This window comes from Lycium ferocissimum, chromosome 10 (assembly GCF_029784015.1).
Source record: "Lycium ferocissimum isolate CSIRO_LF1 chromosome 10, AGI_CSIRO_Lferr_CH_V1, whole genome shotgun sequence".
Taxonomy (NCBI): domain Eukaryota; kingdom Viridiplantae; phylum Streptophyta; class Magnoliopsida; order Solanales; family Solanaceae; genus Lycium; species Lycium ferocissimum.
The window spans coordinates 23,594,160-23,617,981 of NC_081351.1; the positions used below are offsets into that span (position 1 = coordinate 23,594,160).

The window sequence follows — 23,822 nt, forward strand, 5'->3', positions numbered from 1 at the left end:
TGTATAAAAGGTGTTTATACACAAATATGGGCTAAACCGGCTAACAAACTCAAAATATGGGCTACGTGGCGTAAATATTTTCTCCCAATAGACAGAGAGTAGTAATTTTTCCAAAAAATTAGTACTTATTTCTTATCTTGTAAGGAAACAACTGTGTAGTACGTAATTTTGTTGCTCGCGTAAACGATTTTGTAACCCTTTTATATGTCCACAATTGTGATTTAATCCAAGTTTCACTTTTCAAGAATGAAATACTTCTTATGAAAGAGGAGTGTTTGAGGCTTATTATTCAAGTGGCTATACGTTAAAATAATTAACTTTCGTATAACCTTAATAGTTCCACCTTAATCCACAAGTTTGAAGGGTTTATATCATAAGCCTACAGAATGTAGAGATGTTATTTGTTAAACATAAAAGATAAAAGGACTAAACTGTACTAGTTTTCATTAGTTTGTTTTTTTGTGTTGTTATTCTTTGTCTTTATCATTTTGTTTACACGGACTCGTTTTTCAGGTAAATATAATTACGCTGCTTGTACAGGAACCTTACGCGTAGGCTTTAAAGTTTTAAGCTCATGTTTTTAATTGAAAATTTTGTAACTTTTTATAAATTATTTTCTATTTTATGTCTTTTTATAAGTGATCTTTATTTCTACATATAAGAGATTTTTGTGGGGGTTGATTTATGTAAATATCGTTTTGAGGTAACTATTTTAATTTTGTCCCTATTTTTAAAAATTGTGAAAATATAACTCTTAGGAAATTATTCTTCCGGAAATACGTTAGGCTCAGATTTAATGTTGCTCAATCTTACAGGCAAAACATAGGACTATCGTCTAACATTTGTAATAACTTACAAATTTTTAGACTGTAATCTAACTTTTTCTTATAAATTTTTCATTATGATAATTTACACAATTCTAGACTCTACTCAACCTTACAGATAAAACATTAGAAAACTAGGGGTTAGTTGTAATTTTCATATGGGAGCACTTGTAAATTCATATCATCACAAATATATTATTCCTTGTAGGGAATACTTCATAGAGGTTGGTGAACTTGACCAATTTTTATCCCTTTTAACAAGGGGCGTGTTGTGAACCAAGTTGGATCCATAAGGGTCTATGGCCTACAATTGATAAACAAGACTGATCCAGTTAAGATTATTGGGCCAAGTAAAATGTTGAAAGTTTTTATTTGAGATCAGGCCCAATTAGCAATTCTTTGAAAGGGACTAGAAGTTAGAAAGAAGGGAAAGAAGGATTATGCGAATAGTTATGACTTATGAAGTACCTGTATTCTCTCATTCTCTTTCTCTGAGTTCTAACTTCTCATCTCCATTCTTATCTCTATCCGTAGTTACTTGTTATTTCTAATCAATAGTTTAAGTGTTGCAATTGTAATTTGGCTATCAATAATTATATAATACTTCAGTATTTGTGTTGAGAATTCTAGTTCAAGGCGGGTCTAAAATGTTTGCACAAAACAAAACTTTTTATCATGTCATATATATGTGTCAGATACTTTTGTCTTACATATTCTTCTTTTGCATTTGCTTTTCTGATTCTCTGTTGTTCTCTCGTACTCAATCTATTGGAGTCGCTTGTGCAGCTCATCTATAAAAAGAATTTTAATTATAAATGTTTAAGCAAGATTCACCATACAAAAAGGGCTGGGTTTACTTTGCCCTTTGATATTTTTTTTTTTAAATTAAAAAAATATATGATAAGCAAAATAAAAATATTAGGTATAAATATTAAAAAATGACATTATGTATAACAAAAGGTTCCATTGGTTCGTTGATGAAGCGATCTATCTCCCTATGAGGAAAAATGACATAAAATATCTCTAACATCAATATTCGTGAATTTTTTTCTTTGTATTATACTTCTTTTTATCTTTTGCCGATTTTGGGTGTTTTTTATCGAATTTTTTCATAAAGGAAATTATCTACCTGAAACTATTTTGAAGTAATATTAGTGAAGACTGAAGTAGCCTTAAAAACGTCATAAGTTTGAAAAACTACTCAAATATTGACACCATTTATGAAAAATCTCGCACACACCTTTTGTTAGAAATTGAAGATGTATATTTCAAAAAGTTAACATAGGATGAGAAGAAGAAAAAAGTGAGAAAACAAAAGTAACTGAAAACATGAAAAAGTATAAATGCAAAAAAAAAAAAAAAAAAAAAAAAAAATAAATAAATAAATAAATTTGCCTCCTTCATAAAATAACTTTGTTTATCAAGCAATAGGCCTACATGCAAGAGCTGGCTTTATGCTTTGCCAATGCACAAAGTTAAAAGAAAATATATACCAAACTTTCATAAGAAGCAAATTAAACAACTTTAAACAAAGTATATCCTCTCCTCTTTAATTTTTGCCCATTTATCCTAGCTTTCTATATATATAGTTATCAAATCATACACCAAAAATGTCAAACCAAAAAATTAACACAACAAAAATCTAACTCAAATTTTCTCTCCTTTCTTCTTCATCTTCTTCATACACATTCCGTTTTATTTTACTTTTGCCTCTTACAAGCCATGGATAATATGGTAACATACCGATATTATCGACCGGCTTCAAGGATAACAATTTTGGCACACATTTTTGGTGTTATAGCTATGATTCTTATGCTTGTTTGGCTGCTACATTATCGTGAAGGCGTTGATCTTGATTCATACGATCCTGATAAGATATTTAATGTATGTATATACTATAGATATACCTTGATCTTTAATTGATCGAATTTTAATTGTAAGAGATTACGTAACAGTAGCTAAATGTCTTAGACTTTATTAATGTTAAACGCCACTGTTACTTTCTGCAGGTTCACCCACTTTTGATGTACTTAGGAGTGATTTTCTTGTCTGGCGAAGGTATGCACTGTCGACATTTTTAACCTGTTATAACAAGTTATATATTAAATACTGTAATTTCTATATTACCAAATTAGCTAAGCATTATTATAAACAATTTTTTTTTGTTATAAGTCATCTTAACCTGATAGTGTAAAAGATTTAAACACTGAAAGTGTGTAAAAATAAAATTGTTTTCAGAATAGGTAAGTCGAAATAGTGTATGAACAGTTATGTTGCAACTACTCCCCATCCGTTTCAATTTTATGTTGCAAAGTTTAAATAGGCATGAATATTTTTTTTTAAGAAAGACTTTTGAAACTTGTAGTGATAAACATGCAATAACATTTGTGTGGTTATAAGATTTTTGAAATTTGTACATGTATGTGGCTATATGAGCTTCCCTTAAGGGTATTAAAAAAATTTAGAAAGTTGTCATTCTTTTAAACATATTAAAAAGGAAATGTTGCCACTAACTAGAATTGAGGGAGTATTCACCAAAACATTCATGTATTGCTAGCTAGTTTATTGAACAAATTGGGCATAATTCAGTAGCTGTAGCCCATATTCAGATATGGGTATTGAGCAATTCACTAAATTTGTATATGTAATAAGATGCGAACTCAGTAACATAAATGAGTTAGCAGGTTCACTAGCAAGCAAGGGGTCACAAAAACCGATAAACTTTAAATTCTCAATCCGCGCCTTTAATTGTTTTTACCTTTATTTTGATATGTTTTGTATGAGCAGCACTGATGGCATACAAGACTGTGAGAGGAGAGAGAGAAGTGAAGAAATCAATTCACTTTTTACTTCATTTAGCTGCAATTATTCTTGGGATCGTTGGGATACATGCTGCATTCAAGTATCATGATGGAAGAAATTTAAGTGACATGTATAGCTTTCACTCTTGGATAGGCATTGGCACCTTTTGCCTATACATTTTGCAGGTATTTATTAATTACACACACACATATATATATAGCGGAAGTATCCCTGTCCGGTAAATTTCGGTCTACAGTTATGTTAGACGCTAGTCTAATAATTTGTCAGTCGCAAGAGCTATATTTGCACAATTTTAAAAAATAGAGACAAAATCAGTCTAATATCTAGTCAGTCGCAAAGTTATATTTGCACAATTTTAAGAAATAAGGACAAAATTTAAATAGAGACCTAGAAAAGGGACATTTGCATAAATCAATCCTTATAAGCCCCTTCAACCCATGCATGATATGAGTATCAATTTTGAGCAATACAGTAACTTAGGGATTTTTACACTATACATTAGCCTGACAGAGCCTACTGTAAAAGTAAACCTAATCTTGATTTTTAATTTTTTTTTTAGCTAGTATGCAGTGTGTAATTAATATATTTGGTGTATAATTGCATGCTAACATTATGCTAAGTGAACTGACGACTGCTATAAGCTATTATAAATAAACAGGCGAAATATTTTTCAACTGGCTGGCTAAAAATGTTAAGATCCCTAAATTGGTTTTGTTCATTTTAATTTTCTTCTAATCTTGATTCTTAATTTTAACTTTGCAGTGGATAATTGGACTATGTATGTACATGTTACCATACGCGAGAGTAGAAACAAGGATAGCAAATCTCCCATGGCACATATCAGGTGGTAGAGCAATATTCTACATGACAATTGTTGCAGCTTTAACTGGATTAATGCAAAAATCCACATGGATGCAACTCCCATTATTTTCTGGAGAATCACTTTTGATTAATTTCCTTGCAATATTCACACTCCTTTTTGGAGTCACTGTTGATATGTCTGTTGCTCTTGCACGTTATGCATAATTAATAATTATTTCTAAGATTTATTGGTCAATTAATTAATTGTAATAAACAATTTTAGCACAGAGAGAGGAGTGATGTATTGATGGGCTGATGTTCTTTTATAATTTGTTTTTTGGAGTTTTATTTTGCTTTCAAATTGTGATAATTGTAATTGAAGTTTGTTTTAATGAAATGTTTCTCGTTATTTTATTTCGCCGTAGCTTTACTTTCAATTGCACTGTATTTATTTAGCCAAATTTATAAGTTGTTTTCTGAAAAAATGCGAACTACTCTCTAGTGAAGTGACCGTGGTGCACGCAGGGGTGAAGCCACAAGAAAATCGGCAGAATCTAGTAGTTTTGACTCAAACTTTATATTTGTATGAAGAAATTCAGTTAATTCTTTGCATAACTGACTATTCTTTGTATTTATTTAGCCAAATGTATACTTAATTCTTTGTATCCATGGCACTAGGGGTGTATGTAGATCGGATTGGTTCGGGTTTCTCAAATATCAAATCAAACCAATTATATCGGGTTTTTAAATATATAAACCAAACTAAACTAACAAAAGTCGAGTTTTTCAACTTCGGTTTTTCTCGGGTTTTTCGATTTTCTCAGGATTTTCGGGTTTTTTCCGATAAAGTCTTCATACATAACATATAACTTATGCTTCAAATATTTTCTTTAGTCCTAGTAAAAAACAACTATCTAATTAAGTACTTATTAAGAAAATAATACAAAATGTGAGACAAGTAATGACATTGTACTTAAACATTTAACAAAAATAAATAAATAATGACATCGCATAAAATAAATATTGTTAATTAATAAGTCATAGTGAAAATGATCATAATCTAAAAGTGGTAAGTCAAGCTAATATATGAAAATGATCATAATCTAAAAGTGGTAAGTCATGCTACTATAAGTGCGGGTACTAAGTATTAATTACATGACTAAATATTAAAGAAAAAATAAAATTAAGTCATGTATTTTCACTACTAAACCAATACAAAACTAAGAAATAGATATCTAACATTATTGTCATTCCTAGTGTTAGAATTGAATTTCTTTTGTTAGAATTAGTATTGATTTGGTCTTGGTTTGGACTTTATTTAAGTTACTAACATGTATGAGCTTGAAATTCTAAGTCCAAGCTTGAAATAATATGTTAAAAGAAAAAACTAAGAAAAAGTCTAAGAAATATATATAAATTACATTACAAATAAATATTCTTATGTATAAAATATTTTTAAAAATTGTATACATATAATATTGGGTTAATTTAGTTCGGTTTGACTTTTTTTTTTAATTAAAACCAAACCAAACTAATTATGATCAGATTTTTTATTTTTTAAATACCAAAGCAAGTCAAACCAAGCCACTACTCAATTTGTTTCCTGATTTGACTCGAATTATCGATTTGTGAATTTTCTTACGTGGCACAATTGCCATGTAAAAGCTCACGTCACTTATTCTTGCCCTCATTCTTTGAACATTTGTCATTACTCATGACTCATGACAGTTTGAAAGATCAACCAGGGCTTCAGCCCATGTCTAGGCCCAAAAGTCTGTTGTTCAAGGCCCAAATCCTTTTCTTTTGGAATAATTACTTGGCACGGCTACTTCTACGAGGTAATTATTGATACTAATTATTTTTTAATTTATTTATATTTAGTAGCTACAGTGATTTTGTAAATTAGAATTCACAGTTATATCAAAATACATCAAGCGGCCGTGGCTGGTGTGATTATTGGGTGTGTGCTCTGCCCTTGCCCGCCCAAGTACAAACCCAGCCAACCTCATTATTTTTCTTACGTATTTTTCCTAACTTCTTCTCATAGTTATGGCTGATTAATTGCTCTTAAAAGGCCATTATTCATGTAAGTTGCCCTTTCTTTTTTGGGTCATTTGCACTTTTGTCCCTATTTTGTCTTTGGTTTTTAATTTTTATCCTTCAAATGAATTGGTCATTAATTTACGCATCATAATATTTATATTTATAAGTTATTTCAGCACACTTAAAGAACTTATGCCCCGCTAGGCAGAAGTTCGATTTTGAACGGCAAAAATTAAAGACCATTCCATTTGAAGGTAAGGCAAAAAACGTATATGTACATAGTAAGAGGGTATATTTACAGAACATGACGATATTTTTCGCCTTTTACAAAATATATCAATAAATTTCTTACAAAATCTATACAAATTAGGTATATTAAAAGAAGCAAATAAAACCCAGTAAACAACCTAAGGAAATTGCTTCCCTTATTTTATCCACTTTTCTCTCCCCATTCAAAATTTAGAGATATTGTTCCATGATTTTCTCCAAATTTTTTTCCGTTATTTCATCCACTTTTCAGGCAATTCGCAGGATTGCCCTTCTTTTGGGATGGTCTTTATTTGTTGCCCCTCAAATTCCTGGTCTTTAATTTTTGCCCTTCGAGTTGCAACCCTCAGCTTCGCGTAGAAATCATGAGGTTCTGGGTTCGAACCGCCTCTCAGGCATAAAATAAAAAAAATATTTTCACAATGCAAGGCTTGGGCGCGTGTATGCCGGATCCGGCATCCACTTCTTAAGGAATAACTAAAGTTATGCCGGATCCGGCATAACTATAAGTTCCGTCTTATAAGGCAAAGTTTATGCTTTAAGGAAAAGTTCCACCTTAGGGGCATACTTTTAGTTATGCATTAACTAAAAGTCTGCCCCATAAAGTATAACTAAAAGTATGCCCCATAAGGCTGAGCTTTTGCTTAAGGCATAACTAAAAGTTTGCCTTATAAGGAAAAGTTTATGTCTTGAGGAAAATTTTTGCCTTATGGACCATACTTTTAGTTATACCTTAACTAAAAGTCTGCCCATAACGCATAACTAAACTATGCCTTAAGGAAAAGTTCTGCCTTATGGGGCAGACTTTTAGTTATGTCTTAACTAAAAGTCTGCCCCATAAGGCATAAGTATGCTGGGTTCGGCATAACTTTAGTTATTCCTTAAGAAATGTATGTCGGATCCGGCATACACGCGCCCAAGCCTTGCCTTGCCGCCCCCAAGCCTTGCATTGCGAAAATATTTTTTAATTTTATGCTTGAACGGGGGTTCGAACCCAAACCTCAATATTCTCCCACCTTTTCAAGCGAAGGGCAAAACTTAAAGACCACAAATATAAGGGGCAACATTTAAAGACCACCTCCAAAGAAGGGCAATCCATGCAATTTTTTGCCATTTTTCTCTCCTCATTCAAAATTAAGAGATATTATTCCCTAATTTTCTCTAACTATTGCTTAAAAAGTCCATTTTAATCGGTAGTTCTCTCATTAAGTTACAAATTAAAGGATCGTGTTGAGAGCCCATCTATTCAAATGATAGTTCATCTATTAAAATGATTAGCAAATATAGTTAGAATTTCTTGCAACTCGAAGAAAGCAGTTCAAGCACGGTAGATGGTTGGATATCGTACGTGGTTTTATCTCTCTCATTGTTTTGTCATACACCAGAAAACAAATATGTATAAATTTTGTATGCGAATAATTGTATAAATTCATTATAATTTGTATCTATGAAATATGTATAAAAGTGATATGTATATTTTGATTATGATAAAGTACATATAAATTATATAAAATCTGATCAAAGTATGTATAAATTATGAGAAAGTATGTATAATAAATCTGTAATTGATACAAACCAGATTCCATACAAAGTTTATACACCAGATAATAAATATGTATAAATTTTTCAATGCAGTATGTATAACTGTATAAATTTGTTATAATTTTTACGTATGAAATATGTATAAAAGTTGTACGTATATTTTAATTATGATAAAGTACATATAAATCGTATAAAATCTGATCAAAGTATGTACAGATTATGAGAAAGTATATATGTATAATAAATTCTTTAATTGATTCAAATCAGATTTCATACACGTATCAACTTTAACATTTTCAAGACAAATGAAGTTTTTTTTTTTTTAAAAAAAAAAACTTAATTCTTCTATTTTCAACTTCTTAAAAACACCTAGAATGAGAACTGAATTAAATCATAGGTAATGTTCATACACCAGGAAATTTGTGGGTTGATGAAGATGAATTTGTGGTTGAAGTTAAGTGAGGGATGGAAATATTAATGAAAATTACACCTTAAAACAATAGCGTAGAGAGAAAAACTTTTGAAATAAAAAAAAAAAAGTTTTGATGAAGAAGAAAACTGAAATCAGGTTCCAAAAATCGTGGGGCTCATAAATAAGTTTTTCTCTTCCTTAAGTTAAGCCCAAAATTGTGGGTATGTTGAAAACTCAAATCCGTTATGCTTTGTAAATTGACTGGTACGTTTTGTAAATAAGAAAAAATACTCTTATATTTTTGTAATATAGAATCTTAAGTAGTATTATTAGGTCATTTCCCGTGCAATTACTTCTTTTTCTATTTCTTACCTCAACCTACTCAGTTGTTTCAATTGATCTCTCAAGTTCAATCCTAGTATCAGCAACTTTGAACCATGGAAGGTTCCATCTACATAAAACTGACATTGATTAGCCGTTTTTAGCACATATATTTAAAACATATCGAGTTTTTCAAAATGTTTAGCAAGTTAGCCAGTTTTGACAAACTTTAAATTGAACCTGTTATTAATACTACTTCATCTTCTTCTTCCTAGTCTACCAAAACCAAATTTATACCCGAAAAGTCTGAAGTTTGATAACTCATATTTCAAAATTCAGACTTTTGAATCTGAAGTTAGAGCTTAAATTCAGATATAAGATCTTAATTTGAACTTCCCTCAAAGGTTTTAGGTTTGACTTTGGTAGAACCCAACTTCTGACCTGATTTGAATTTTCAATTACAGTCCCCCGATTTCAACATTAGACCTACATGTCCGATATTGATTATGAGCAGCTAAACAGTTAAGAATTTTATAAATTTCGGCTATCAGGGGCTGAGACAGGCAATGGCACCCCCTTCGGCGAGAATTGCCTTGTATATACAAGGTTAATGTTGGGATCCAAATAATCAGGGCGTCGTGCGGAAGATATTGATTGCAAACCTTAAACGACGATAAGAAAATATACTAAAAAGACATAATATTATAATATGATTTGGTCAAGTTACCTACATATTAAAAAACTAATATAAAAAAGCATAAAATCTATTGAGATAAAAATTTCCCCTAAACAGATCTCTCTAAACGACTACATTGTGAATGATATTGTGTTATTCATGAAAAGAAAGGTTCTCCTATTTATAGGAGTCCAAAACTTAGCCTCCAAGAAAAGAATATATATGGTAGAATCCTTTTCCATAAAGAAATTTTTTTAAAGTAAAATATAATTATGGTAAAATTCCAATAAGATAGGAAATTAAGAGCAAATCCTAACAGTTAAAACTTATTTTTTATGTATATTGTAGATGTTGAACCCTGTTAGTTTCTTCGTTTGTTTATTATTTTATATTTTTGATCCCCTTAGTGAAATCTTGGTTCCGCCGCCATCCGCTATCCTTAAAATATGAGTCCTAACAACGGCTATGTGTGCACTTTGCCGGCTATCTACACTTAATTCCAACCACCGCACGGCCCTATATTCGAGAAAATAGCCAAAATGATCGCTATGACATTCAAAGCATCAACTAGAACAAACAAATTCTTGAATATTCGAGGTTTGACCATGTTCCCTCAAAAACAAATCTGTGTGTAAAATATCTCATAAAAGATTTTCATCTATCAAACTGGGTCATAGCATTATTGATGAAGTTGTCTCTTTTTTAAAATCAACTAAATTCAAATAACACTTGCTTATGTCCTATTGCTCATATAGCCCCAAATGGTTGTTACAATGAGATATAAGCTCGAAACAAATCTTCTTGGTAAATAAAGCCAAATCATGTGATTATATTATAAAGTACTTGTCACTTGTCATGCTTTACGTGATTATCTAAGTATAGGATAAAGAAAGTCCAAGTGGCCTAGAAATAAACATTTCAAGTATTTATTTATAATTTACTAAAAGTTAATTAACTAGTTAACCAAAACCACAAATCTTGGGTTAAAGAGTCCCACGTTGCAAGTATTTTAGACTTTGTGGCTTGTCCCATTCTGCTTAATTTCTTTTTCTTTTAATTTAAATATTGAAACTCTGTTTTATGTAGTGCTTATAACAGCAAAGCATCATGATGACATCAATATATACTGAACAATTCTATTGCCCAAAATATTTAAGCAATTGAGGCATCAAATTCAAGTTACAAAGGTTATCAGAAATTGTCGAAGAAACAATTTTTTTTTTTTTTTGATCTCTTACAGGCAACTGGAAAATAAAGAAACGATTAATATATTCAAGATAATTACGTATGATACATTCGAAAAACAAATGTCACCTTTTGTCTTCATTTCAAACATAAATTGTTCCTTCGCGCAACATCGTTTAGGGTTGTGGTAGAATGTATAGATTCTCTCCATTCTTAATTAAGGTTTTGGGTCGAGCCAAGTGAATAGATTTTTCTTTGATATGAGACGTTTCGTTCTTTAATGATCTTATACCGCGTGAATCTGAATTAATGAGGACCCCAAAGAGGATCCTGAATGCCTGAGCGATGGCAACCAAAAAAAAGTATTCGGCCCAACTCACTTTCATTTTACTTCTTTTAGCCTAGTAAATTAACAAAAAATATCGACTGTTCGAAGCACATAAAAGTTTACTCTTTGGAAATCTAATTTCAATAACTATATTTATATGTCTGGTAATATACTCGACAGATACTTGCATGTATCTAAAGTTTCTCTCTAATGTGTTAAGCTTGTCTTTTGTTTTTATTTTGTTTTTATTTTTGTTTTATAAAAACATGTTAACTTTGCTTGGTGCCAAATCGTGCACAATTGTTCATTGGGTTTACCTCTACTCCTTTAGAGGTCTTTAACATTATTGTGACTTGTAAATTGAATGACTTTTAGATTACAATACAATCCAATAAAGTTTGCAATAAAAATAATCACAATCTTTGTTTTTTTTTACAAATTTTAGTTAGTATAATCGACTAATAATTTATGCAAATAATCTATTTTATGCCACCATTTAAATTTGAAGGATTATCAAAATAGCCGCCAATCCAACTGCTTAAACTATAAATAGCCGACAGATTTATAATATATGTATAATCTTTATGTGTCGCCGTGTCGGCCTAGAAAAATAAACAAATAAATTCAACCAGTTATTTGTGTAAAGATCTCTTTAAATTTTATCCCTATTTTTTAAAGTTGTGTAAGCATATCTCTTTAAATATTACCCTTCCGAACAATGTTTGAGTCAGATCTAATTGTTTATATATTATTCAACCTTCCAGACAAAATATTAGGTTGTCATATAACGTTTGCAATAACTTACAATGTTGAAACGTGTTCTGAAAGATTCATAAGTTGCAAAAAAAAAAGTCATTAATTAAATAGTTGTTCCAAAAAGAGACAACCAGCGAATTGTTTTAAGTATAATCAATGCATATATATTATATACAATGAGTATACACCAACAACAGTTAGAAGCGATTATCGCATTTATTTAGCCGCCTGGCTAATAATGTTAAGATACCCCAAATTTACCCCCAACAAAAAGAAACAACAACAAATACTAAAGTGACTATACAATGAGTATACACCAACAACAGTCAGAAGCGATTATCGCATTTATTTAACCGTCTGGCTTACAAGGTTAAGATCCCCCAAATTTACCCCCAACAAAAAGAAACAACAACAAATACTAATGTGACAAATTTTGAGGAACTTTGATTGTATTGTATTCATTTAACTTGTCAAATCTCCTAACTTATTGGTTTATGCAAAGCAGAAGCTTCATATGTCAACCTAGAATCATCCAGTTTTGTTTAGTAAGTACTTCTTTGATAAGGACCTTATTGTTAGGCGTAAAAAGGGGGTAACATGTCCTATCAAAAATACAACAAGGGTCCATAATTTGGTCCCATCTTGAAAATTTGATCATTCGAGTCTCTTTTTTTCCCTTAATATAATATTGGCAAACTTATCTCTTCTTTATTCCCTTTAATTTGTCCAAATCAACTTCACAAAAAACATCTGTCAATGTTTTGTAAGTTCTAACATATACAAGTTAAAGCATACTGACAAGTATAGACATTGTTATAAACTACATATATAGATCATCTCCCCTACGAAACGTTAGCAACTAATTAGCGTATTCGATGTTCTTTATTTATCATTAACCACAAACTTTGCCAATCCGTAAGGGCAACGATTGATATAAAAAGTACCTTATGTGGTGTTTACCCCAAATCACGTGCATATTAATTACTAATATATCATGATTAGGTACTCATGTAATTTAGTTACGTATTCATGAGCGTGATATAAACACCGAATATAAGGAAGTTTTTATCAAACTTCTCTATTTAGAAAGTTCTCCCAAACCCTTTAACTTATTCATTGGTAGCTTTTGATTATCATGCCGGTTAATTTAATTGGGCACGAAATTAAAAAAAAAAAAAAGATAGACTTTTAAAACTTATGGTATAAAACCATGCAATAAACAATCATATGATCATGTCAATTAGGACGAAAGGAAATTTAAAATTATTTTTAAATAAAAAACAAATATCATTCTTTTTTTAATACATTATTATTAAAAAATGTATCACGTAAAACAAGACAGATGGAGAAGTTGCTAGACCTCCTTTTGTCTCAACAAAGTAACAAAAACATAGAACTAAAAAAGGAAAATGAAAAAATATAAAGTAAAAAATGTCCCCTATATGTATACTAATATTTTCTTAGTAAACTTGGCTGTCACTAGTAAGCAAACAACAATTTTCGAACTCTTCTTCTTGCTTTGCCTATTTATCCTTTAGCTAGCTTTTTCAAAACTATCCATTTACACTTCTACTTCTTCTTCTTCTTCTTCTTTCATCATCTTCTTGTCCTCCTTGTGTTGAAATTAAAGTATTTGAGGGAAGTAGTTTCTTTTTGTAGAAAAAAATGGTGAACAAGAGAAGTCGTTCAAGCTACCAAGTGATATCTCCATTGGCAGTGACAATATTTGCACACTTGTTGTTCATAGCTATCACAACACTTGTGTTAGTCTGGCTTTTGCACTTTCGAGAAGGCCTTGCTTTCAGAACAAGCAACAAACCCAAGATTTTCAATGTAACTTATCGTAGAAATAGTGTTTACTGATCATTTTTCGGCCGTCTTTAAAAATATTTACTGTTTTGGGATTTAATATAGAGTTTCAAATTTTAGAACTGAAACTTTGGGGCAATTTCCTAAAGTTCTGTTTGTGAATCTTGAAACTCCCAAGATAGTGTTACGTAACTTGTCATAGAATTAGTGTTCACTAGTCACTTTTCGGCCCTGTCTTTTAAAAATATCCACTATTCTGGAACTTAATATGGATTTTCAAATTCAATAACTGAAACTCCAGGATAATTTCTAAGATTTTCACTTGATTAATTTAAAACTTTATGACAATGACTATTTTTTTGAGTTACAAGGACAGAAAGGTGGCTATTTGTAAAATTTTCCCTAACTTGTCCATCTTTTTTCGCCAAACTAGTAAGAGTAGTTTTCAAGATTTCTTTGGTTTTTTTAATCTTATTTGTTATGTTTCTCTTGTACTAATTAATTTGTCTATTTTGGTACTTGCAGATTCATCCATTGCTTATGGTTATTGGATTTCTCTTAATAGCTGGAGAAGGTAAGAAATTAGTCTCCTCATGAAGAAAACGTTTTTTTTTTTTTTTTTACTTTTCCATTTGTTCTTTAACTACTAAACACATATGAGTGTGGAAAAACAGGACTTTCACTTATTGATGGTGTAAACTAGGGGTGTACAAAATAAATCGATAAATTGCATCAAATCGATAAATCGAGAAAAAAATTTGACTAGTGGTTTGGTTTTATTTGGTTTAGTGTTGAAAAAAAATTCGACCATAATTGGTTTGGTTTGGTTTTAGCTAAAAAAAGTCAAACCGAATCAAACTAACCGAACATTACATGGATTCAAATTTTTAAAATATTTTATACATAAAAATATTTAGTTGTAATGTAATTTATGAATATTTCTTAAATTTTTTTTGTAGTTTTTTTAATCTATTAGTATCATATTATTCAAGCTTGAACTTAGAATTTTGAATGTCAATAAGTTTTATATCCTATGAATGTTAGTAACTCATATAAAGTTTAAACCAAAATCAACTCAACACTAATACTAATAAAAGAAATTCAATTTATCACTAGGAATGACAATAATGTTGGATATCTATTCTTTAGTTTTGCATAATTGGTTTAGAGAGTGAAAATACATAACTTAAGTTTTTTTTTTCTTTTCTTGTCATGTAATTAATACTTATTAATCGTACTTATTTTAGCATGACTTAGTATTATTAGATTATGATCATTTTCTTTATGACTTATAAATTAGCAATATTTATTTTATCCGATTTTATTATCTTTTGTTGAATATTTTAATACAATGTCATCACTCTTCTCACATTCTGTGTTATTTTCTTATGAAACACCTTAATTATATAGTTGTATCTTACTAGAACTAAAGAAATATTTAAAGTAAAAGTTATATGTTTTGTATCAAGACTATTCCGGAAAAAAATCTGAAAAATCCGAGAAAATCGAATAACCCAAGAAAACCCGAGGTTGAAAAGCCCGAATTTTATCGGTTTGGTTTGGTGTATAAATTTAAAAACCCGACGCAATTGGTTTAGTTTGGTGTTTAAAAAATTCGAACCAATCCGGTCTATGTACACCTCCACTGCAAATATTTTTTATACTGGTGATATATATAATTTAAACTTTTTTTTTATTTGTTTCATTCATGCCTTTTTAGCTGCTATCATTTGATGAATTAACAATCTAAAATTCGAATTTTGGAACAGCTATAATGGCATACACCACAACTCCAACATCAAGCAAGAACCATAAATTGTATCACATGATTCTTCATTTGATTGCTCTTGTGGCTGGAATTATTGGTGTATATGCTGTTTTCAAATATCATGATGAATCTGGAATTCCTCATATGTATACCTTTCACTCTTGGATTGGCCTTTCCACCATCGGTCTCTTTGGTTTGCAGGTAAATTTCAATTAAAAGAATAAGTTGAATGAAATTTTTTTGATTTATCTATCATTGTAGGCGACAACATAAAATTAGTAGAAAATTACCCTTTCTATGAGATATTAAGTAGAAGAATATAATGGTTAAAAATAGGGAAAATGCTCAAATTTGCTTTTGAAAGATTTGATTTATCTTACATTTGTCCTTTGTTTATCTTTTGATCGGTCCATCAAAGCGTCACATCTTCAATTGCGTCACATATTTGTTTGTCCCTTCAATGACTGTCCAGCTTGGTTCTGACATTTGCTATGATGGAAATATCTAGGCAAATAAAGATCTATATTTACCCCTAAACTATTAATTGATTTATAAAAATATTACACTTAGTAATAATTTGAAGCATTATCCCCATGACGAAATAAAAAGGTTCAAATATATCCAACAATTGATGAAAAGGGCCAACTATACTCCTTTTATGGCTTGACCAAGTCTTCCAGGGTGGAAAATTTTATGTAGGTGAGGTGCATTTTAGATGAACGACCGATATTAATGGGGTTTCCCATTAGCGGAAAAGTAAATGAGTGATATATATAAAAACAAGTTACAAACATTAAGGGTATATTTGAACCTTTTCGTATAAAACATTAGGGTGCGGGAAGCAAGCAATGTTACTGTTCTACCTCCACCCTCCCCCATCCATAAAAGTTCTATTATAATAGACAAAGTCAGATTCAGAATTTAAAGTTGATGAGTGTAAAGCATCATTAAATGCTCTACTTTTCAATTAGTATAGCAATATACGTGGCTGATCCATCATATCACTATTTGCTATCAGCATGACGACCTTTTCTTATTTTTGCTAGTGGCTATGGTCCTTTTTGACCTTCTTATTCCCCGGGGCGCGAACGTCAACAAGGTCAAGGGTGGTTCCATGGCATGCCCTAATGGGGATCATCATCTTCTTCATGGCAATCGTAGTTGCATTGACAGGCTTGGTGCAGAAATTCATATTCTTGAGCCTTACAAGGAACCAAGAAGGACTTATAGTTAATTTCATTGGGCTATTGATACTTCTCTTTGGAATTTCAGTTGGTGTCACCGTTCTGGTGTAAAATTCATAAATAGCCATTGTTATGGAGTTTTAAATTTCAGATGAATTTTCCGGATTTTTTCGTGGAGTTCACCTGTGAAATTTAAAATTCCATGATAGTGGCTATTTTTCATGGATCGGAAAGTGGTTAGTGAAGACTTACGCTATTCTCCTACTTGGTGTGGTTATTAGTCAAACATTCAAATTTGTTGTAAATGTTTTTATGTTCTCTCGTGTGCTATAAAGAATTACTAAGTCCTTGTATGTTTGGTTTGGTTTTGTATCTTTTTTTCATTACATTTTTTTGTTTTGTATTCGAGTGTTAATTCTTGTATTTAAAGTGGCTATGTAAATAGACTTTTTCCTTAGTTGATTATATTAAGTCCATGACCTCTCTTTCGTATTTTTTTATTGTCTGGATATTTTCAATAAAAGAAGAAAATTTGATCTCTGGTCAAAGTCATCTCATGGACAAGATCAGTAGTCAAAGTATTTCAAAAGACTTTTATTGGTCTATTTGGAGGTTAGTCACTCTTGTCGTAATTTTGACAAGTGTCAATGTTTAATTGGTTCATTTTTGGGACAAGTTTCAATGTTTAATTGGACTACTAGTTGAATCCAAACTTTAGCTTAAACTATGTATTTGTGTTGAAAAATACACTAATAATGTACAAATTTTAGATTTCGGACCTAGTAACTCAAGTAGTCAGTAAGTTCAATGGTATTCGAACCTATAAAGTTCAAATTCTGAATCAGGATCTTGATTACTGGAACCAAGAACATTATTATGGTAATATGAAAATGTATGCTGGCACTATCACTAATCTTCTTCAAAAAAACCTTAGCATATATATTTCTCTTCACATAAATGTAATCATTAATAAATGCATCTAATGCACAGAGTAGCTGATTCCCAGAAACAGCCATACAAAGGAGGAAAAAAGAGGATATAATATTGAGTTGATGAGAATCTGAATGTGAATTTCTTAAAGTTTCCATTGACATTTTTAAGATTCTTCACAAACTTAAAAGACAAAAGATAGAAGAACTTCCAAGTGCTTTTTTCTTTTTAGTTTGTTCCCAGAAAATGATACATTTCTATATTTAGAAATAATTTTAACTTCAAACTTTTCATTTAAACTTTAATGAGATGATTTATAACCCCATAAATATCTATAGTTTGTTTTAGACCATAATTTCAAAAGTTTTTCTTTCCGTCTTAAACTCTGTCGTAGTCTGGGGTGGAGCTAGCATGGGAAGTATAGTTCGATAGCAATAGTAACTTTGGTCCAAACCCCGTATATTTGTTGAGAAATTCCTTTGAATATGTATATGTAATAAACTCCAGAATCTATAAACTCAAATCTTAGCTCCACCTCCTGTCTCAGTCAAAGTGCATTACATAAATGGGATGGAAAAAGAAATATTTTGGAAAAACTTACATGTAACAATAAAAACTTCTACAAGATGTGGCAGTGTTAAATGGTATGTTCAATACCTGTTTCTACCAGCTTAGGTTTTGAAAACACTTCTGAACATCAAGTCTACAACTGTTCTAAAGATAAGACTTAAGCCAAAAAGATATCCATGGCTATATTAATATAGCACATGGTTTCCCAAAGCCCAAAGTGAACATCAATACACATTCCATAAGAAGAATAAGCCACAGAACTAAAAGGAAATTAGTCAACTATTTGAAGGATCGCTTGGTTTAGAAGCAAGTTATGCTGGGGATTAGTAATGCATTGATTGATAATGCAGGAATTAGTAATGAAAGGTTATTCTCTCATTTGTGGCTTTACCATGTATTGCTAATCCCAACATTCTTATTCCACATTCTATCGTGAATAAAATAATTCATAAATTCCCACGTAACTTATGCGGATATCTGTTATGCAGAAAAGAAAATTAAACCCAAACATTGCATTGAATAATGCTAAGTTTAATGTCTAAGGAATAACTGAAACCAAACATTGTATCAACAAACGGCACCTCAAGGGATTCCAAAGATTTATAATAGTTCACCAACCATTTACTCACATCAATGAAATTAAGTAAAAGACATGCATACTAAAATACTTGCACCAAGGAAGAGATAGGTTATACCCATAGCTGTTTGGCTGCTTCCATTCTGTTTAACAAGCCTGCAATCTCCATATGCATTCTCATTTTCATCTCGTAGTAATCGCAGTGCGAATTCTCCAAAGTCTTAAGCTCTTCCAACTTTTTTCTCCTCCTGTCCTCAGTTTCCTGCAAGCCCAGTTTGTTGAGTTTTTCAGAATACTCTTCCTCCAGTTTGTCGCTCTTCAGCCTAGCCAACTGTCTCAAACTCCCTGCCTCTCCTCGTGCATCATCCGCACGACTCTGAAACATCTGTGCCTCTGCTTGTTTGATCCGTACAATACTCTCCAAGCAATCGAGTTCGTCCTTCTTCAATGGTTTCACGGACCATTCATCTTCAATCATTTTGTCGGGCGCGAACGAAGCGTTAACGCCGTTCGGACGATGATCGGCGGGCCCCGTATCTTTTCGTCCGCTTGAAGAGCTCGTGTTGTAGAAGGCAGATTTGGGAATAAGGGAGGTAGATGCAGGAAGATCAGTAACTGCACTCTTTTTACTAAAGTCCGTTGAAGGAAAATTAGAAGAAGAAAAGTCTGACAAGCCATCGCTTCCTGTTAACCAAAGAAAATCTAAATTTAATATCATAATGATATGAAATGAGCTTAAATGAAGAACCGGAATTCATATAGCCGAGCCGACCCAACTTGTTTGGGACTGAAGCCAGGGGCGGAGCTAGAAAGGCTAGCTATGGGTTCGAACGAACCCAGTAGCTTTAGTTAAATATGTAGAAAAATTAAATTCAGAACCCAATTACAAACATCTGATGTCGCTATCCTAAAATTTAGATCCCATAAAGTTCAAATCTTAGCTATGGGTTCGAACGAACCCAGTAGCTTTAGTTAAATATGTAGAAAAATTAAATTCAGAACCCAATTACAAACATCTGATGTCGCTATCCTAAAATTTAGATCCCATAAAGTTCAAATCTTGGTGCCACCTCTGACCAAAGCATAGTTGTTGTTTTGCTTTGTGTCGAAGAAAAATGAAGCGGAAGCTGAACTAAGGCGAACTGGGAAAAGAGTTTCCACTTCTCTCGGATTCTTCTTAATTCATAGGGTTAATGAAAGCAATTAAAAAAAAGGAATCATAAAGGTTAAAGAAAGAGCAATACATGAAAATCAAAAATATTCAACAGGCTTATAAGTAGGAAAACAGAACATTTATCACAAAGTACAACTAGGAAATAGGTCATTCTTTAAATATAATATCATGAACAATTTAATAAACTTACCAATAAACTATAGGTTTCTACAAGTTGTAGGCAAGTTACAAGTGGATTTAGCCATATAACAGTAATATGGAATTATTATGCAAACCGGTCCATCAACCCTTGAAATTGAGGCCAAAATTTCAGTAATGTTCCATATACAGTGACAGAAGCAGATGCAAGACAGAAAATGCAGTTGCTTGAAAATAAGGAATTACCATCTATTGCCACTAGTATTTTGTATCTCGTTATTTTGCTTTCTCATTTCTGACATTACTGTGACAGGTACTTTTTCTGAGACGAGGGTCTACCCGGAAACAGCCTTCCTACCTCACAAAGGTAGGGGTAAGGTCTGCGTACATCCTACCCTCCCCAGACCCCACTTGTGAATCACACCGGGTTTGTTGTTGTTGTTGCTAACACTTCATATTCAACTAATGGAGTTTAAAAACTTGTTGTCCAGCCACCAAACCCCAATTGCATTTATTTTGTATTTCATACACTTGATGCTATAGTGCCTTGCATTGTTGATTATCAATCTTTTTAGTGCCAAATTTTCATTCTCCCACTGCACAAGCAACTTATCTTCTATTATTGTGACAGAAACGTCTGCTTTACACGCCCTTTGTTCGTAAGTGATAATTTGTTCTAGATGTAAAGGTAATAGAATATGGTTTAGTCAGGTCCAACATAGACTTCTAAGACGTCCAAACAAACCAGTTCATAGGTGCGAATGTGTGACAGCATGAGGATTAAAGGTGCTAAAAGGTACGAAGTAGACCTAAAATTACATGAAAATGAGTTGTTTTAGAAGACCTGCAATCTCTCGGAATCCAGACAGACTTAACGAAAAATAGAACTCAATAGAAGCAAAAGATCTTTATTGGTGATAGCAACTATTTGTTATTAAAGCTTAGTCCACACACCCCCCCCCCCCCCCCCCCCCAAAACACCTCCAAAACCCCTTTCTTTCTTTTTTTCTTCCTTTTTTTTTTTTTTTTTTTTTTTTTGGGTTTGAACTATACTAGATCTAGTATTTTATAGCAGCTCTTTTAGTTCGTCTAGAGAATTGTATGCAAGAAAAAATATAGAGAATCTTTAGTGTTAGAGAGGCCCAAACTATTGAGATTGGGAGGAAGCAAGTCCAAATGAAGTGAATGGATACTTAGGATTCAAATAGCCAAACCCCGCTAGCTTGGGATTGAGGTGTAGATAGTATTGTTTTTCAGGTTTGTTTTGGATGCTTTGAAATTTAATATAGTTTACATCTTAGTGGTCTGTATTTTTTAGGACAAAACCGTGGATCCAAAGGGAAAATGAGAAGAAAAAACTAAGGCTCCAACCATTTCAAGTGAAAGCAATATCACGAATCGGGTAGCTACTATTTCTAACTTCTTATTTCCTTCTATCGTTTGTGCAGATATGACCTTTTTTTTCACTTAAGAAATTCCATTTCACAACTTATGACTAGTACAAACTAATTATATTTTTCATTCTACTTGAAATCAGAACTATTCATTTCATTCACAATCTTAATCTTTTTTTCTTCCAATAACAAGCAAGCGTATATTGTCATCGTTAAGGCCTTATTGCGTGAAGCCTAGCTATGAAGATAGATAAACGATGGAGATTAAGCATTTTCAATCTGTCTACATTCTAAATTACAGAATATAGCCACCAAAAGGGAAGAAAAACTAGCAGATAAAATCAATTGTTGTATACTTACCGCTAAAAAACTGAAAGATGAAATTGCAGGCATCTGAAGGAGAAATCATCTTTTTAGCTAGCTTCGTACGCAAGTCATCAGCCCTAACATGTAACTCCTTGCCTTTAAGATCTTCACTCCCTTGAAAGATTTTACGAACACAATCGAGCTCTTTCATCAGGGCTTCCTCACCCCATTGCTCCGCACAAGACATGAACACGTCTTTAACGAAGCCAAACATTTCCGAGGCATGACCACATCCGAGACAGTAAAATTGCATCTCCGTTGTCCCGGAAGGGCCTTTGAAACTTGGACCAGGCTTTATAAGATTTCTCCCAATACCACAAACTGCATGGCACCAATGCGAACACGCATCGCACCCTACCCAACTGCAAGTATTACTGGCACAGTCGAAGTTCAGACACACCGGACACATGCATTCGCTGCAGAATCCTTTCTTCGTCGAACAAATCTTGCAGTCGCAGTCCTCGACTGGCAAAAGCCTCTTGCAATTTACGTTTCGACACCGTTCAAGTAAAAAAACTTCAACCAACTCTTCTGTTGGAAGGCGGGTGTTTTGGGATAAGAAGCTGCCGAGACCCGTTTTTATCGAAACCAAAAGTTCGAGTTGGATCTTATGACACTTTGAGAGAGTCTGATTAGTAAGATCCGAACGCCTATCAAGTCTGTTCTGAAGGCTAATCAACTCATCTTTCCTTTCAGGCGTTGCAATTAGGCTTCTCAAGTATACTTTCGTTGATTCAACCATTTCATCAGGAAGCTCTTGCACGATCTGAGCCATAAGAGGAATAGACTCCGACACTATTTCTCTAAGAATTCTCTCCGGCCTAGTAACCTTATGTGTTCTTCCTCCTCCTCCATCTATATTCTCCAAACGCCTCAAATTTCCCGAGCCTCTTGACTGACCATCAATTCTAGGTCTCGCAGGCAACTCGGATGGAAAAAAACGAATTGTTATCCGAGCTTGTAGTCCTATGAATACTATTAAAACTTCCACCAACATGATTTGACAATGTAACACCCCCATCACCAATTGGCCTAAACCTACTATGAACCGATCCATTAGTTCCTTCCCCGGCATTCCAAATCCTATCACTTCCCGTCCTACGACTCCCCACAGAATAATCGTAATTCTCTGTCGAATTATGAGTAATCGAGCAACTCGGATTGTGGGAAAACGAGCACGACAACGAATTAGCCGTAAAATCATTAGACCATGTAGCCCTTGTATTGTTATTTGATGGTTCTATACTCCTACTAGGCCACAAATTTGCTGGAAGATCACCATTTTGTACCCGATTCGAACCGGCTAAAGAGAGTGAAACATCAGGCAAAGCTAATGACAAAAAAGTTTCAATCTTTGGCTTTTTTTCTCTATTTTCTTCCTCATTTTTTTCAGCTTCTCTTTTAGGAAACCCTAAATTCCCTTTCTTCTCATTCAACTGAAGAAAATCCCTTTCAACCCATCTTTCACTTTCCTCATTTAGATCCTCAGATACCATTACTTCTTTCCCTTTATAGTTACTCATTTTTTCAACAGAATTCAACAGATTTTTTTCAAGATTCACCTTTTCTTGAAAACCCAACTTTGAATTTTCACAAAGATAACTTAAAGTTAACTCTTGACTACCAAAAGTTTCAATCTTTTCCACTTCTGATACAGATTTTTCAAGAAAATGAATACCCTTTTCTTGAAATTCATTTATCTTGTTCTCTATGTTTTTTTCACTTGAATTTTCCTTCTCATTAACCATTATATATTCTATGGAAATTACAGATTTGAATAACAAAATTTGCAGAGAGAATTAAAAAAAAAAAAAAAAACTTACAGATTTGAGGTGAAGAATTTTCAGAGAAATTTTTGGTTGGATTCCATAGCTTTTCTCTCTGTAGGAAAAGTTCAACGGTTTGATTTCTTGATATGTCCACTAAAGTTTTAG

The 23,822-nt window shown here is 32.3% G+C and overlaps 3 protein-coding genes across 4 annotated transcripts; 2 read left to right on the forward strand and 1 right to left on the reverse strand.

The window, feature by feature from the left end:
* Nucleotides 1-2,421: 2,421 nt before the first annotated feature.
* Nucleotides 2,422-4,862, forward strand: LOC132035217 (probable transmembrane ascorbate ferrireductase 3). Of its 2 annotated transcripts, none has more exons than XM_059425500.1 (4): nucleotides 2,422-2,708; nucleotides 2,834-2,891; nucleotides 3,612-3,811; nucleotides 4,410-4,862. In XM_059425500.1, the coding sequence occupies exons 1-4, from the start codon at nucleotides 2,547-2,549 to the stop codon at nucleotides 4,671-4,673; spliced, it is 684 nt and encodes a 227-aa protein (XP_059281483.1). In that variant the 5' UTR covers nucleotides 2,422-2,546; the 3' UTR covers nucleotides 4,674-4,862. The 2 variants fall into 2 exon arrangements, with proteins under 2 accessions (XP_059281483.1, XP_059281484.1); XM_059425501.1 differs by having other exon boundaries at nucleotides 2,423-2,708; nucleotides 2,834-2,882.
* Nucleotides 4,863-13,431: 8,569 nt separating this feature from the next.
* LOC132032880 (probable ascorbate-specific transmembrane electron transporter 1) lies at nucleotides 13,432-17,231 on the forward strand. The gene is made up of 4 exons (XM_059422659.1): nucleotides 13,432-13,811; nucleotides 14,313-14,361; nucleotides 15,557-15,756; nucleotides 16,602-17,231. The coding sequence occupies exons 1-4, from the start codon at nucleotides 13,644-13,646 to the stop codon at nucleotides 16,848-16,850; spliced, it is 666 nt and encodes a 221-aa protein (XP_059278642.1). The 5' UTR covers nucleotides 13,432-13,643; the 3' UTR covers nucleotides 16,851-17,231.
* A 1,505-nt stretch (nucleotides 17,232-18,736) lies between these two features.
* LOC132032882 (protein OBERON 3-like) lies at nucleotides 18,737-23,765 on the reverse strand. The gene is given in 3 exon segments (XM_059422660.1): nucleotides 18,737-19,500; nucleotides 21,883-22,828; nucleotides 22,830-23,765. Coding segments are annotated over 3 exon segments (2,325 nt in total). The 5' UTR covers nucleotides 23,637-23,765; the 3' UTR covers nucleotides 18,737-18,928.
* Between the last annotated feature and the right edge of the window lie 57 nt (nucleotides 23,766-23,822).